Source organism: Chiloscyllium punctatum, chromosome 18, assembly GCF_047496795.1.
Source record: "Chiloscyllium punctatum isolate Juve2018m chromosome 18, sChiPun1.3, whole genome shotgun sequence".
Lineage (NCBI taxonomy): Eukaryota > Metazoa > Chordata > Chondrichthyes > Orectolobiformes > Hemiscylliidae > Chiloscyllium > Chiloscyllium punctatum.
This window is the reverse complement of record NC_092756.1, coordinates 84,573,125-84,588,584: the sequence shown is the minus strand read 5'-3', so window position 1 is coordinate 84,588,584 and position 15,460 is coordinate 84,573,125. Positions and strand designations below refer to the sequence as shown.

General features: G+C 45.2%; 1 protein-coding gene across 1 annotated transcript in view; it reads left to right on the top strand.

Annotated features, from left to right (window-relative positions):
• Nucleotides 1-15,460, top strand: part of LOC140488942 (interleukin-2 receptor subunit beta) — a 110,392-nt gene that overhangs the window by 62,898 nt on the left and 32,034 nt on the right. Inside the window, exons 4-5 of the mRNA XM_072588160.1 lie at nt 9,075-9,162; nt 11,237-11,369. Coding sequence (XP_072444261.1) covers nt 9,087-9,162; nt 11,237-11,369 — 209 coding nt within the window. The 5' untranslated portion in view covers nt 9,075-9,086. The remainder of the gene's footprint in view (nt 1-9,074; nt 9,163-11,236; nt 11,370-15,460) is intronic.

Sequence of the window (15,460 nt, the reverse complement as noted above, 5' to 3'; positions counted from 1 at the left end):
TCAAACATCTGTCTATGTTGGTCGTAAAAACATTCAACAAAGTCACCTCAACTGCTTCACTGAGCAGGGAATTTCATCGATACACAATCCTTTGGGTGAAGAAGTTCCTCTTGAACTCAGTCCATATCTGCTCCCCCTTGCCCCCTCCCCCCCCCCCCCCGCCCCCCCCCCCCCTTATTTGGAGGCTGTGTGGCCTAGTTCCAGTTTCACCCACCAGTGGAAACACCCTCCCTGCTTCTATCTTGTCTATTCATAACAGGAGGATAAATCTTTATAACACATTGGTTCAGCCTCATCCTCAACCATTGCGTCCAATTCTGAGCGCCACAGTTGGGGAAGGATGTGAAGGAATTATGTAGCATCCAGAAAACATTCCAGGGATTTTACTGATGTCGCCGCTCCAGTGAGACAGGCATTTTTCCACTTTGAGAAGAAGAGATCAAGGCTTTTTTAAATCATGACAGGAGTTCCGGGCAGAGTAGATAGGGAGATTAAACTATTCCACTTAGCAAATGGGTCAAGAATCCAAGGATTCGTCCATTTAAATGATTGGTTGAAGATTTAAAGCAAACAGTGGAAAAGTTATTTTGCACAATGAGAGGTTAAGATCTACACACATAGCCTGAGAGTGTAGGAGAGGTAGATTTAAGATATTAGAATCTAGGGTTCACTGCCTGAGAGCGCAGGAGAGGTAGATTTCCAAGATTAGGATCTAGAGTCCATTGTCTGAGAGTGTAGGAAAGGCAGATTTAAGAGATTAGGATCTAGGGTTCACTGCCTGAGAGTGTGGGAGAGTAGATTCAACCCGGCCTTTCAAATAAACACCTGAAAACTGTAAGTGAGTGGGACTAGGTACGTTGCTCTTGCAGAGGGCCAGTGGAAACATGATTAGCCAAATGGCCTCATTCTGTGCTGTAACCATCCTAGGATTCTCTGATTGTATGAAAGCGTTGCTAATTTTTCACCCTACAGCGCACAACAGTGAAGCACTTGTGGGTACAACGTGTGTGTATCAAATGGCTTTGAGAGCTGACAAATGTCAACAAAAGCAGTAGCTGAGAGTCCCTCATGATGAGAGACTCTGATATAATTGACCTGTCAATCACCATAGATGTCTTTCAGTCTGGTTACATAACAGGAAGTGACAGAGTTAACCTGTTAAATGCTGAGTAGGCTTGGTGACACTGACAGTGTAAACATACACCAAGTCCTCCCAGTGAGAGACGGTTGAAGGGGAAACCATTGAAACAGAAAACATTCCGAAACAGAATAACATTTACCCAAGTGCCCCCATAAAACCCCAGCCTTTAACTCTTTACTGAAATCACTTAGGGTTGGCTGCTAGTCTTCTCATTTCTCTTCATCACATCATTAGATTGAATGTTTGGGCGGTCCCAGTCTTCTGGAAGATTCTGTAACCTGCTACAGACAAAGGACAACTTGCATTTGTGTAGCACCTCTCACAGCCTGGGGCAATCCCAAAGCGTGTTACAGTTTGATGAAGTTTCTTCGGAGTGTCATCACTGCTGGAATGTAGAAAATGTGGCAGCCAATCTGTGCACAGCGAGATCCCACATCCTGATCAAGAGAACCAACTTTTAGTGACGCTGATTGAAGAATCCAGGAGAGCTCCCTTGCTTTTCCTCATGCCTTTGGGATCACTTTGTCCCCATTTGAGATGACTGGGACCTCAGAATAACATCTCATTGACAAGACATCACCTCACTCTCTCCACCTCAGGCAATGAATCCCTTCCTCAGTACCAGCACTGCCTCTATCTCCCATAATAATACCAGATAGGGAATACCTTTGCTGTTTTGTATTATAATCAAGATCAGAGTGGTGCTGGAAAAGCACAGCAGGTCAGGCAGCATCTGAGGAGCAGGAAAATTGACGTTTTGGACAAAAGCCCTTCATCATGGAAATGCTTTTGCCTGAAACATCGATTTTCCTGCTCCTCAGATGCTGCCTGACCTGCTGTGCTTTTCCAGCACCACTCTGATCTTGACTCTAATCCCTAGCATCTGCAGTACCCACTTTCGCCTTGCTTTGTATTATAGCCTATGCCACTTCATTACCAACCATGAAAGGTAGGATTTCACCAGAGGGAACATCTACCAGGCAGAAGCAGATTCCGGGTACATAATGTTCAGTTTGTGGTTTCTCCAATATTGCCTTTTTGCTCTATATGTAAAAAAAAATTGAGTTTTATTTTGGGCTTGTAACTGTGTAACTTATTCATTTTTTAAAAAATATATCAAAGAAGCTAAACCTACAATTTTGGTTCGTGTACCTGACCCATTAGAAGGATCATTCACCTGCACTCTGCCCCCAGCAACAAGCCCCCATATTTCCTTTCCAATCGGGAATCTGTCCTGTCCTGTAATTGAATCCACATTGACTGAGCAGCTAGTAACATTTGAGGGAGTTTATCTGCTACTTCCACTCCTGGTGTGTACCAGACAGAGACCATTCAGCCCCTCTCTTCAGTTGGATTATACCTTCAAACCAGAATTTCCTTACCTCACAAAAGCCTCCAAATCTCAGTTTTGAAATGGTCAACTAATCCTTAGCCTCGACGACGTTTTGACTCCATCAGACTGGTAAAGGATAGGAGCAGGAGTGGAAAACTTCAGCCCCTTGAACCTGCTGCACCATTCAATGGGATCATGGTTGATCTGACACTCCCCTTGTCCACTTTCCTACTCTTTCCTTGTAACCCTCGATTCACTGACTGATCAACCTCTCTCAGCCTTGGTGGCACGGTGGCTCAGCGCTCAGCACTGCTGCCTCACAGCGCCAGGAACCTGGGTTTGACTCCAGCCTCGAGTGATTGTCTGTGTGGAGTCTGCATGTTCTCCCCGTGTCTGTGTGGGTTTCCTCTGAGTGCTCCAGTTTCCTCCTAAAGCAGGTTAGTCATGCTAAATTGCCCATAGTGTTCACGGATGTGTAGGTTAGGTGCATTAGTCAGGATAAATATGGGTTGGAGGGGTGGGTTGCTCTTCAGAGGGTTGGTGTGGATCTGTTGGGCTGAAGGGCCTGTTTCCACACTGTAGGGACTCTATGATATATAGTATTGATGTGAGAGGTTTCTCAGCGGTTAGCACTGCTGCCTCACAGCGTCAGAGACCCGGGTTCAATTCCCGCCTCAGGCGACTCTCTGTGTGGAGTTTGCACATTCTCCCCGTGTCTGCATGGGTTTCCTCCGGGTGCTCCGGTTTCCTCCCACACTCCAAAGATGTGCAGGTCAGGTGAATTGGCCATGCTAAATTGCCCGTAGTGTTAGGTAAGGGGTAGATGTAGGGGTATGGGTGGGTTGCGCTTCGGCGGGGCGGTGTGGACTTGTTGGGCCGAAGGGCCTGTTTCCACACTGTAAGTAATCTAATCTAATCTAATCTAAATCTCTGCCATCCTTTACATGAAGAATTGCTTCCTGACATTACTCTTCTTCACTGAATTTTGATGCCAAGCCCCTTTGTTCTGGAGGCGTCTCCCTGCCTTCACAGGAATAACTTCACCTCAATTTAGACCTTTCATACTTAACACACCTCAAATCAGATTCTTTTATTGGTTATCCTCGAGGGAACACAAACTGAACCTACCCAACCTGTCCTCATCATTGAGCCCTTGGAGCAAGAACTAATTCCTAAACGTAATGGATAAAAACCGAAAGAACTGCAGAAACTGAGGCGAAAACTGTGATGCTGGAGAAGCACAGCAGGTCAGGTATCATCCAAGGAGCAGGACAGTCGACGTTCCAGGCATAAGCCCTTCATCAGGAATCCATTCCTGATGAAGGGTCCTACCTGATATGTCAATTCCCCTCACTCCTCAGATGCTGCCTGACTTGCTGTGCTTCTCCAGCACCACACCTTTTGACTCTGACTCTCCAGCGTCTGCAGTCCTCACTTTCTCCTTAGAGAGCAACTTGTACAGTTGTATAGTTCCCATGTATCTGCTTCAGTTGTCTTTCTGGTTGTAAATCAGAACCAAAACGGAAATTGCTGCAAAAGCTCAGCAGGTTTGGCAGCATCAGTGGAGAGAAATCACGGTTAACCTTTCAAGTCAAGTGATGCTTCCTCAGAACATAATGCCTAAACATGGCTCATCCATATTAGTGTTAGTAATATAATTTACTGCAGGGTGTGGGAAATCAAGAACTGGACTGATATTAAATTAGGCACAATAGCTCACCCTCTCCGTAAATACAAAGTTAAAAATCACACAATACCAGGTCATAGTCCAACAGGTTTAGTTGGAAGTTCTAGCTTTCGGAGCGTCGCTCCTTCATCAGGTGGTTGCCTCCACAAATACAGTTACCCTTTTGGATTAAATTACCCATTTATGTAAAGCAGTTATTTCTTAACTTTTCTTTCAATCAAACTTTCCTTCACTACTACCATCAGTTCTGAGGAAGGGTCACTGGACCCGAAACGTTAACTCCAATTTCTCTCCAGAGATGCTGCCAGACCTGCTGAGCTTTTCCAGCAATTTCTGTTTTTGTTTCCTTCGTTACTTAGGTCCACTCATTAAATTTACGATTATTATGAAGCAAAAAAATGAAAAACATACAGGATATCTACATTTAAACTTCTATGCACTTTCTAAATCAAATTTATTTAAAGAGTCTGATCCCATTCTCAACTTGCATCGGTCAGATATTACGTGGTCCAGTACAAACTCAAATTGTCTCTCTGCTGCAGTGACCATAGAATTCAACCTCAAACTCAAGTTTTCATCTTGCTGTCCCACACCACTGCAGTAAACTTGCTGCTAAACTGAGCAGCCCAACACCAACTGAAACCTCCATTTTGGTGCTAATTTTCAGCTTTGTGTTGTGGGCTTCACGCCCACAAGACATTATCGGGTTATCAAGTTTTGTAAAGCTGAGTCTTTGCAAAAGACGTGCAGCATTGTAGGTGGAGAGAATTGATACAAAGATAAAGAGGTCATGTGCTGCCTTTCACTTTCTTTATTTTGTAAACAAACAGCAGGAGAGAATTTGACATCTTGCTTTGTGATCATTAGCGATGGGAGCCAATCTAACTTTAAACAGGCATATTTAGGTTTGGGTGCTTCAATGGAATACCAAATCCACATCGTGGCTATTGTGTGGGAATGGATTGTGTTGGGATCTTTTTACCTCATTTCACAGAGGGAGGAGAGCAAGAATTTGGTGGGAACTTTGCTCTGCTATTGAATGCTTAGTAACATTCTGCACAGAGGCTGGTATCCTATCACCCAATCACCCTTTGTGTGCACAGTACATGGCTTGTACTGACCAGTCAGCTCAGAGCCAGTCCCGAGAAATGAGGAGACTCTCTGAATCTCCTGCTTATATCAGTCAGCCAGAGCTCCCTGATTGGACCAGGTTAACAGCCCCAGTTTGTGAGCATTCTGGCATTTTAACATAATTGGCTTTAATCGTGTAGCTTGATTCACCTACAGAGCCTTTAACGTCGAAAAACATGCCCAGTAGAGTCATCAGACAGCATTAGATACCAAACCACATGAAGGAATACCAGACAGGTGACCAAAGCCTTGCTCTGAGATCTTTTAAGAAGTTTTTTTTATTGAGGAGAGAGAAGCAAAGAAGTGTTGGGATTCCAGAACTTAAGATCAAGACAGCTGACGGCATGGTCAACGATGTGGGGGTATCAGGAAGGCACAAGAGGCAAGAATTGAAGGAACCGTAGAAATCGCAGAGTGAAAGGGCTGGAGGAAATAACAGAGATAGACAGGAGTGAGACTATGGATGAAATGGTGGGTGTAGCGGACAATCTTACAGGTGTATCTTTGACTTGCGTTGGCTGTTATAAATTCAAACACAGAGCTAACCATCCCTAATTAAGAACAGGGTAAAGCTGATGAGGTACAAGACCAACTGCAGCAGTATCCTGTGCTGTGTTTGTTCACTATACCAAAGTCAAGGTTCAGTTTCCTGTGCTAAATGTTAAATACTTTGATAACAGTCAAATGACCAGTCTATTTTCACAAGCGGTTCCTGTTTGCCATGCTTCATCAGCTTCTGCGGTGCTAGTAAGTAAGGTGCGAAATAAAGTCTGGATTAATATTTGAGTATGTGAGTAAAGTCAGCTTTTCATTTATGGCAAACATTTACATCCTCAAATCATACCAATGAGTCTTCGAGTCATGGAGGTCTACAGTATCAAAGCAGGCCCTTCGGCCCATCATGCCCATGCCACCCAGTTTAATCTAGTCCCATTTGCCTGCGTTTGGTCCATATCTCTCCATTCCCATCCCATCCATGTCCCTTTCTAAATGTTTCTTTAATGACAAAATTGCACTCGCCTCCACCACTACCTCTGGAAGCCCATTCCAGACACTCCCCACTCTCTGTCTGAGAAAAGATTATCCCCCTGACCCTTTTGTATCTCTCCCCACTCAACATAATCCTATGCCCTCTTCCACCCGGCCATGGGCAAAAGCTGTCAGCTATCTTACCTTATCTATGCCCCTCGTGATTTTATAAACCTCTGTAAGATCATCCCCTCAGTCTCCTACGCTGCGGAGCGAAGGGAAAAATGTTAGTATTGACTATCCTACTCAACAGCTTAATGGATCTGTGCTTGATCGTGTTGGTCTGCTGACTGATCATTGTTCTCTGTACTCAATTGATTAAGCATTAGGTGGGATCAATAAGCTCAGTTGGCTGGATTGCAATGCAAATTAACGCTAACAGCATGGGTTCAATTCCTGCACAGGTTGAGGTTACCATGAAGGGCTCTCTTTCTCAATCTCTTCCCTCACTTCAGACCCTCAGGTTAAACCACCATCAGATTCTAATGAGAGAGTAGCCTTATGGTTTGGTGCAACTATGGTGCCAAGTCCAGCCTTGGGCAACCATCTGTGTGAAGTTTGCCTATTCTCTACGTGGGTTTCCTCCGGGTGCTCCAGTTTCCTCCAACACTCCAAAGATGTGCAGATTAGGGTGGATTGGCCATGCTAAATTATTGGCCATGCTACATTGCCCATAGTGTCCAGGGATGTGCAGGCTGGATAGATGGACTATGGAAAATACAGAGATAGGGTGGGTCTGGGTGCGATGCTGTTAGGAGGGTCAGTATGGGCTGATTGGCCTGCTTCCACACTGCAGGGATTGTATGATCAATCTGGTGTTCCTTCTCCTGCTCCCATCCCACAAATGACCAGGTTTATCCCAGTTCAATTTTTCAACTCTTTGTGCAGCTAAGTATCTCTGACCAGTGGCTCCATATTTGTTGGTCTACTCCATACAGAGGACTTTTTGTTGTTTGGACTCATGCAGTTAGGAACCTGGTGTCCATCCCACGCCAACAGAGCAGGTTACCCGTCTGTTCTCCTCATGTTCATTTGTTGTCCTGCATCAATCTCTGAAATGTCCATTTGATGACCACTTACTGTTGAGCAACCATCTGTAACTAGGGATGAGAGACCAATGCTTGCCTAACCAGTGACGTCCACATCCCTCAAAAGAATCTTTAAAAACTAAACATGACATCAGTAAACACAAATCTCCACCCGCTCTCCTGCCTTTTTATTATTTCACGTTGTTTTTGCAACAACCAATGATAAGGGCAGCACAGTGGCTCAGTGGTTAGCACTGTTGCCTCATAGCGCCAGGGACCCGGGTTCGATTCCAGCCACAGGCAACTGTCTGTGTGGAGTTTGCACATTCTCCCCGTGTCAGTGTGGGTTTCCTCTCACAGTCCAAAGATGTCCGGGTGAGGTGAATTGACCATGCTAAATTGCCTGTAGTGTTAGGTACATTTGCCAGGGATAAAATGTAGGGGGAATGGGTCTGGATGGGTTACTCTTCGGAGGGTTGGTGTGGACTTGTTGGGCCGAAGGGCCTGTTTCCACACTGTAGGGAATCTAATCTAATCGTCACTGTCACCAATGATGAGTCTAACTTCATACACGAGATTCATTCGTTGAATTCATATCCTATTGGCTGCCAGGGTGGGATACAAACCCACGTTCCCAGAACATTAACCTGGCACTCTGGATTATGAGACAGTGATAAGTTGTATGGTGTGCACAGCCCAGACCCATCGCAGAAGCTAATCTTCCATCCATGGACTCCATTTACACGGCTCACTGCTGCAGAAAGGCTGCCAACATCATCGAAGACCCATCACCTCCCAGTAATAGATCTCCTACAACCTCTTCCATCAGGCAGGAAATACAGAAGCCTGAACACACACACACCAGCAGGTTCAGGAACAGCTTCTTCCTGGCCAGTATTAGACTGACGAATGGGCTCTCCAGCCTCAAATAACGTTGATCTTGCTAAAGTTGATCTTGCCTGGTGCATACCTAGTGCAGTGTAACCCATATGCCTCTGTCTAAGTCTTTCAGATCTGTGCTTCCTTGCTTACTATGATCTGGGTGTACTGCTCACAAACAAAGCTTTTCACTGTACTTCAGTACACGTGACAGTAAATCAATCAGTCAATCCCCCTTAGTCTGAGTAGGGCTATGTTGGTTTAGGTCTGTGTATGTGATAACCAGAGAGGAAATGTGAGCTTGATTCCTGCATTCCTTAGAGTGAACAAATATGTTATAAGGAAGGATAATTAGTTTTGTCATAGTGATGTACAGCACAGAAACAAAACTTTTGATCCAACTCATCCATGCTGACCAGATATCCTAAATAAATCTCATCCCATTTGCCAGCTTATGTCTCATATGCTCTAAGCTCTTCCTATTCATACCCCAATCTTTTAAATGCTATAATTGTGCCAGCCTCCACCACTTCCTCTGACAGCTCGTTCCATACACACGCCTCCCTCTGCCTGAAAAAGTTGCTCCTGAGGTCCCTTTTAAATCTTTCCCCTCTCACCATAAACCTATGACCTCTAGTTTTGGGCTCCCCTACCCTGGGAAAAAGACCTTGGCTATTTATCCTATCCATGCCCCTCATGATCTTATAAACCTCTACAAGGTCACCCCTCAGCCTCCGACATTCCAGAGAAAATAGCCCCAGCCTATCCAGTCTCTCCCTCAAAGCCTCCCACCCCGGCAACATCCTTGTAAATCTTTTCTGAACGCTTTCCTTTTTGCTTTCACAGCATCGTCAAAGGATGAAAGGATTTGGACTTCAACTGTTTATTGCCCTCACCACCTTGTTATGGACATCAGGATTAGGGTGCCACATTGGTACGTCAGAAAAATGTTTTTCTTATCTACTTACCTGCTTATGAAAATACTGTTATGTTTTGCAAGTTAACTCCCCCCCCCCCCACCCCGCCACCGCCCGAGAATATGTTTGCTTATGTTATGCTGTGGGTGAAACTATTAAAGCCACAGCATTCTTTAATGATTATTATCTATAATCAAGAGATTTAAGATTAAAATGGGTTGATAGGATAGCCGTTGAGGATATGTTTCAGCTTGTGGGTGAAATCAGAGCTAGGCACTGAAGTATCAAGTACAAAGTTAAAAATCACACAACACCAGGTTATAGATTTATTTGGAAGCACTAGCTTTCGGAGCGCTGCTCCTTCATCAGGCGGTTGTGGATAAATACAATAGGGTTTAGGAGAAACTGAATACAAAAAGTGCTGGAGATCACAGTGGGTCAGGCAGCATCCATGGAGAGACAGCAAGCTAAGTGTTCAAGTCTAGATGACTCATCGTCAGAGCTGAAGTGTGGAGGGGGCAGCATTTTTGCAATAGTCGGGGAGATGGTTGCAGTGCTGGGGGAGAAAGGATGTCGATAGTTCAGATTAAGCGATCAGACTGTGAAAATAGGAGAATGATGGTGTGTCCTAGCTGCCAGACTGGAAAGGACAGACAATCCCACTGGGGTGGGGGGAGGGAAGAGGTGACAGAGAATGTAACAAATAAAGCTAAAAGAAAGGGAAGGAATGGGAGTGGGTTCACAGGTTGAAGGTGTTGAAGTCAACATTAAAGTCCAGAAGGTTATAAAGTGCCTGGTCTGGAGATGAGATGTTTTCCTCCAGTTTACACTTAACAGACAAGTGAGCATGAGAGCAGGAGAAATATCTTTACTTAGAGAATGGTTAGATATGGAACACACTACAATAAGGAGTGGTTACAGTTATTCCTCTTATAGCAAGTGACATATGAAGTCAAACAGTGCTTTTGCTTATGCCTGTTTCTGTGAGTAAATCCCTCAAAGAAGGGATTATTAACGCCTCACTGACCAGCTGTCACCTGAGGGCCAGCACTCAAGTGAGGCTGACACTTCTGCTGTTACTGCCTGTTGTAGGAGCTTTCGAAGCCCTTTCTTGACCACCTGAAAGCCCTGGAGTCAGACTTGAACCCAGGTTCAGAGGCAGGGACACGGCCCACTGCATTTCAAGTGCTCCATCGAGATGAGCACCAATGCATTTAACCGAGAACTGGTCAAATACGAGGAAGAAAGGAATCGAGGACTGAATAGGCTAGGGCTATTTTCCCTGGAGCTACGGAAATATAGAGGTTTATACAGTCAAAAGGGGCATGGATAAGGTGAATAGTCAAGATGGTTTCCCAAAGGTAGGCAAGTCCAGAACTAGCGGGCATAAGTTTAAGGTGAGAGGGGAAAGGTTTAAAAGGGACCTCAGGGGCAACTTTTTCACGCAGAGAGTGGTGTGTGTATGGAATGAGCTGCCAGAGGAAGTGGTGGAGGCTGGGACAATTACAGCATGTAAAAGGTATCTGGATGGGTATATGAATAGAGGGATTTGGGCCAAGTGCTGGCAAATGGGACTGGATTAATTTAGGATATCTGGTCGGCATGGATGATTTGGACCGAAGGGTCTGTTTCCATACTGTACAGCTCTGTGACTCTCTGACCCTACACTGATTAGGTTCTATAAACTGGCAAGGGCAAGAGCTAGTGCACTCTTACCATCACTGACCGGCTGGATCAGTCTGTATCCTGCAAATTCTTGGTAATTCTATGAGTCACTTGGTCCTGAGAAGGTGGTGGTGAATCATTGCAGTCCATGCGGAGATTACATCCTCTCTTCACCTTCGAGATCCATGGTTTTGTCCTGGCCGGGCCAGATTGCCACTTCCCTTTGTAATGGCAGCGGCTTGATCCTTCATTTCTCTGTGTGGGAGGGTCCCCTGTCTTGTGGCAATGAGGAACAAGACCTGGCATCCCTGGCGACTCACAGCTCACCAGTTGCGTGCGGGTTAATTTCTTGTATTGGCGGGTGAGAGTTCCAGCCGTGAAAGTAAATTTACAATCCTCTTTGTTTCCCACTGTCTTTTGGAACAGGAGATGAAGGTTTGCGGTGTACAGTTGATTACCTCGAGACAATGTCTTGCTGTTGGTCAGACAAGGTTTCCAAAAATGCCCGTTGTACTTTGTGGGTTGATGACCCAGACCATGATGAGGAGGACGAAAATGAGTAAGTAACATTTTCATTTCTAACCTCACTGTAGCTCACAAGCACGACAACGTTCCCTCAACGTAGTCTTTATACAGCCTTTCCCCCGAAGTCCTTTTACTGCAGAACCTTGACCAATTAGTGACTTTATTAGGACCCTGAACGACTGAAGAAGCAAATTCAATAATAATTTTCTGAAAGGGCATTTGAGAAATACTTTAGATTAGATTCCCTATAGTGAGGAAACAGGCCTTTCCCTTTTTTGTATTGGCCCAACAAGTCCACACTGACCCTCCGAAGAGCAACCCATCCCCCTACCCTATATTTTCCCATGACTAATGCACCTAACACTATGGGCAATTTAGCATGGCCAATTCACCTGACCTGTGTGAGGAAGCCAGAGCACCTGGAGGAAACCCACGCAGACACGGGGAGAATGTGCAAACTCCACACAGACAGTCGCCCGAGGTGGGAATTGAACCCAGGCCCCTTGTGCTGTGAGGCAACAGTGCTAACTGCTGAGCCCCTGTGCTGCCCCAAAGAAAGCTACTTAAAATGGAAAAGTTATAGAGAAAGGGTGTTGAGATTAATTGAATCTGCAGTGGCACAGTGGTTGGCATTGATGTCTCACAGCGCCAGCGACCGGGGTTCGATTCCATCCTGGGATGAATGTGTGGAGTTTGCACATTCTCCCTGTGTTTACGTGGGTTTAGTCCGGATGCTCCGGTCTCCTCCCACAGTCCAAAGATGTGCAGGTTAGGTAGATTAGCCATGGGAAATGTTGGGAGGTGGGATGCTCTTCAGAGGGTTGGTGTGGACTTGATGGGCCAAATGGCCTGCTTCCACACTGTAGGGATTCTATTAATCTAGTTAACAAAGACAGCTGATATAAAACAATATTAATACACATTTCATAAAATATACATTTAAGTTAGATACACTGAACATAGAAAAACAAACAATAGATTAATACTCTAATAAGGCTGAGACATTCATCATCAACTTTTACCTTTTACATAGTATTTGTCAGTACCCACAAAGACCTTCTGAAATGCTTAATTCTGAATACCTTTCCATTTATTGCTATTTATTGGTTACTATCCCTACCCTGCGCTGAAAAGATTGCTCAATAGTGTGCAGGCTATGTGGATTAGCCTTGGAAAATGCAGAGTTATGGAGACAGGGTCAGGGGTGTGAGGGGGTGGGGGGGGTGCGGGGGTTGAGGTAGATTACTGTGAGCCGGTGTAGACTCAATGGGCTACACTGTAAGCATTCCATGATTCTAAGATGCATCAAACAACAGAAATAACTTCTCCCTATCTGCCTTATCCATTCCCTTTCACGTGCTAACTCTAAAGCTTGATGCCTTAACTTAAGCCCATTTGGGCAACGCAGTGGCTCAGTGGTTAGCACACTTGCCTCACAGAGCCAGGGACCCGGGTTCGATTCCTGTCTCATGCAATTGTCTGTGAGAAATAAAACTCACATATGAATAAATTGCAGTCCAAGTCAAATTCTGAAGCAGCGAATTTTATTGATACGTACTTGCAAGAACGGGTGCCTCACAAGTAAGCACCCCGATCTGAGGGTTACATTCTGATTTATGCTGTTCAGCTGTGTCTCTCGGTCCTCCCCTTTCACCCCATTGGTTACTTTTACTGAAGCGCGTAGCCTATCACAAGCTCTAGCTTTGCTCCACCTTTGTCTAGCTTCTCTCCGCCTCTGTTTACTTCTCCCATTACTCTAAGCCTGTTGCCCCTTACTCTTATTTATCCCATTCCTTATATGTGACTATCCTGGCATAGTTTGCTGTCTTCGTGCGATCATCCTGCCAAACTAAATTCCATCCGTTGGCCACATCCCTCCTGAGACTGGCACACTATTCTCCTGTTACTGGTACATCCTGCTACACGGTTGCTCTGCCCTATTAGTCAGAGATAATTTGACCTGTTTTCGCTTCTATTTTCCTATGCCTGGTACATCCTGCTACACGGTCGCTCTGCCCTATTAGTCAGAGATAATTCGACCTGTTTTCGCTTCTTCTGTTTAGTATTGGCATGTGCAGCCTAATTTTATAATGTAAGCTTTTGCAGAAGCAACACCTGTTCCCTTATTCTGCACAATTTTAACCCTATACCTTACAATCTCCCCCCTTTTCTTCTTGGCGACTAAATGTTGTCTTCTGCATTTGTCTCATACGTTGCCTTCCAGTTCACTAGCATCATCCCTGAGACTTCATTTATCATGGCTAATTCCTTAAGGTCACCCATCCCCTCATTGTTCAAGAGGTTGAGCTGCTCTGCCTGATTACCTTTTAGAGGCATTTGTTTTGCCAAGGCCGCCTCAATTAGTCGCTGGGTTAACCCCCGTACACAAGGTATGATACAGCAGCCAATTGCTGACAGTACCCCTGTTACCACTATCAGGGAGGTGAGGATGGAGACTACCTCACCTTTCCACTTCCCAAACCATGATTCCAGCCATCCTGTGAGTGATGTGTCCACTCCTGAATTCTCAGCCAGTTCTTCCGCCAAGGTGGTCAATCCTCGCAAGGCACGGGAGATTGATCCATCAGGTGCTGTATTATTTGGAATAAAGGTACAACAGCTACCTCCTAACATCACACATACACCCCCTTTTATCGGCTAGGATCATATCTAAGGCCAGTCTGATTTCCCAGGCCATTCTGCTGGTTGCATCAAGTTGCTCAGAAATACCCTTGACTGCATCTTTAGTGTAATTGATGAATCTTTGCTGGTTGTGTAAAAAAATATAGTTTATCCAATCCACATTCTTGTTGGCTGTTACCCACCAAAATAGGGCCGATTCAAAACCTGCTGCAATCTGGTTGCGGGCCTTGAACTCTTCAGGGACCCCTCGAGGAACTCCTCTTGAGTTGAGACAAATCCTATCATCAAAGGAAGTATCTAATAACGACCTTTTACTCCTCCCATTCTTTGTTACTACCACCTTCTCCTTCTCAAATGCTAAGGTGAATGGGATTGCCAATTGCACAATTGCACATATCCCTCTCCAGTCAGGAGGTAAAGTAGGTCGCAATATTCTGCCTCCACAGTACCACCAGAGATCCACCCGAGGAACCCGGAGTGCTGAGTAGTTCCCTCCTTTGTCCGTTTCGGTGTCATTCTGAGTTTCTATACATAACCTCAGCTCCCCCAAGTCTCTGGACCGATTTGTACCCTGTCGGCTTATATACGATGTGTGATTCCCGACCGTGGTCAAAAATGGTGGGGGGGGGGAGCTTTCAAATCTGTCTTCTCCAAGGGAGGGAACATTAGAGATAGGGATATACAATTCCTATCATTCCATGCAGTCTTGTCCTGATACAGAGCTATCATACATTCCATGCCCTTCCTGTTTCGGTTCCACCCGAGTGGAAAGGGGACTATGTGGGCAACCGGTCTACCGGAGGCACATGCATAGCAATTGCTTTTATTCAGAGTTTTAACAGTGAACTTTACCCATTCAACCCAGGCATTTGCGCCCCTGTATCCAGTTTCTATTTCAACGGTCTGCTTCAAGTCTTTCACCTCGATAATTTTTACTACCTTTGGGTTGTTGAGAGCGGGAAAATGTTGTATCTTACTATCAAGTTGTTTGGCTCATTTTCCGTTTCCTACGACTATTCGGAAACAGCAGCCCAAAAACACTTCCCAGTGGCTTCCGTTACTATCTTTAAATCGTTAGTAAGGAGTCGAGACCCGTTTTTACAGGGAAAGGAGTCTTCAGAGGAGGTATTATTGATGGTGAGATGTATCGGGCGCCATTTTTTGTCCGGACAGTCTAGGGCTGGGTGAAAGGGGGCTCTATGGATAGTGATGCCAGGTGGAGGTTTTTGCGAACCATACCCTGTGTCCGCTAGGGTCCTAAGAAGGATTTCGGAGGAAATATCCTCCCTCTGATACTTTACATCTCCGCATTTTACTAGGCTGCAAGCATCGACCTCGATGACTTGCGGATATTCAGACTCATGGACCGTTAATAATAAATATGGAGATGACCTTGGAAGACCTTGGAAGGCAAGGTCATTTGACAAAATCCCAATACCAAGAAAGCTAATATGGTAACCCTAAGCATCCCCAGCATCCTAC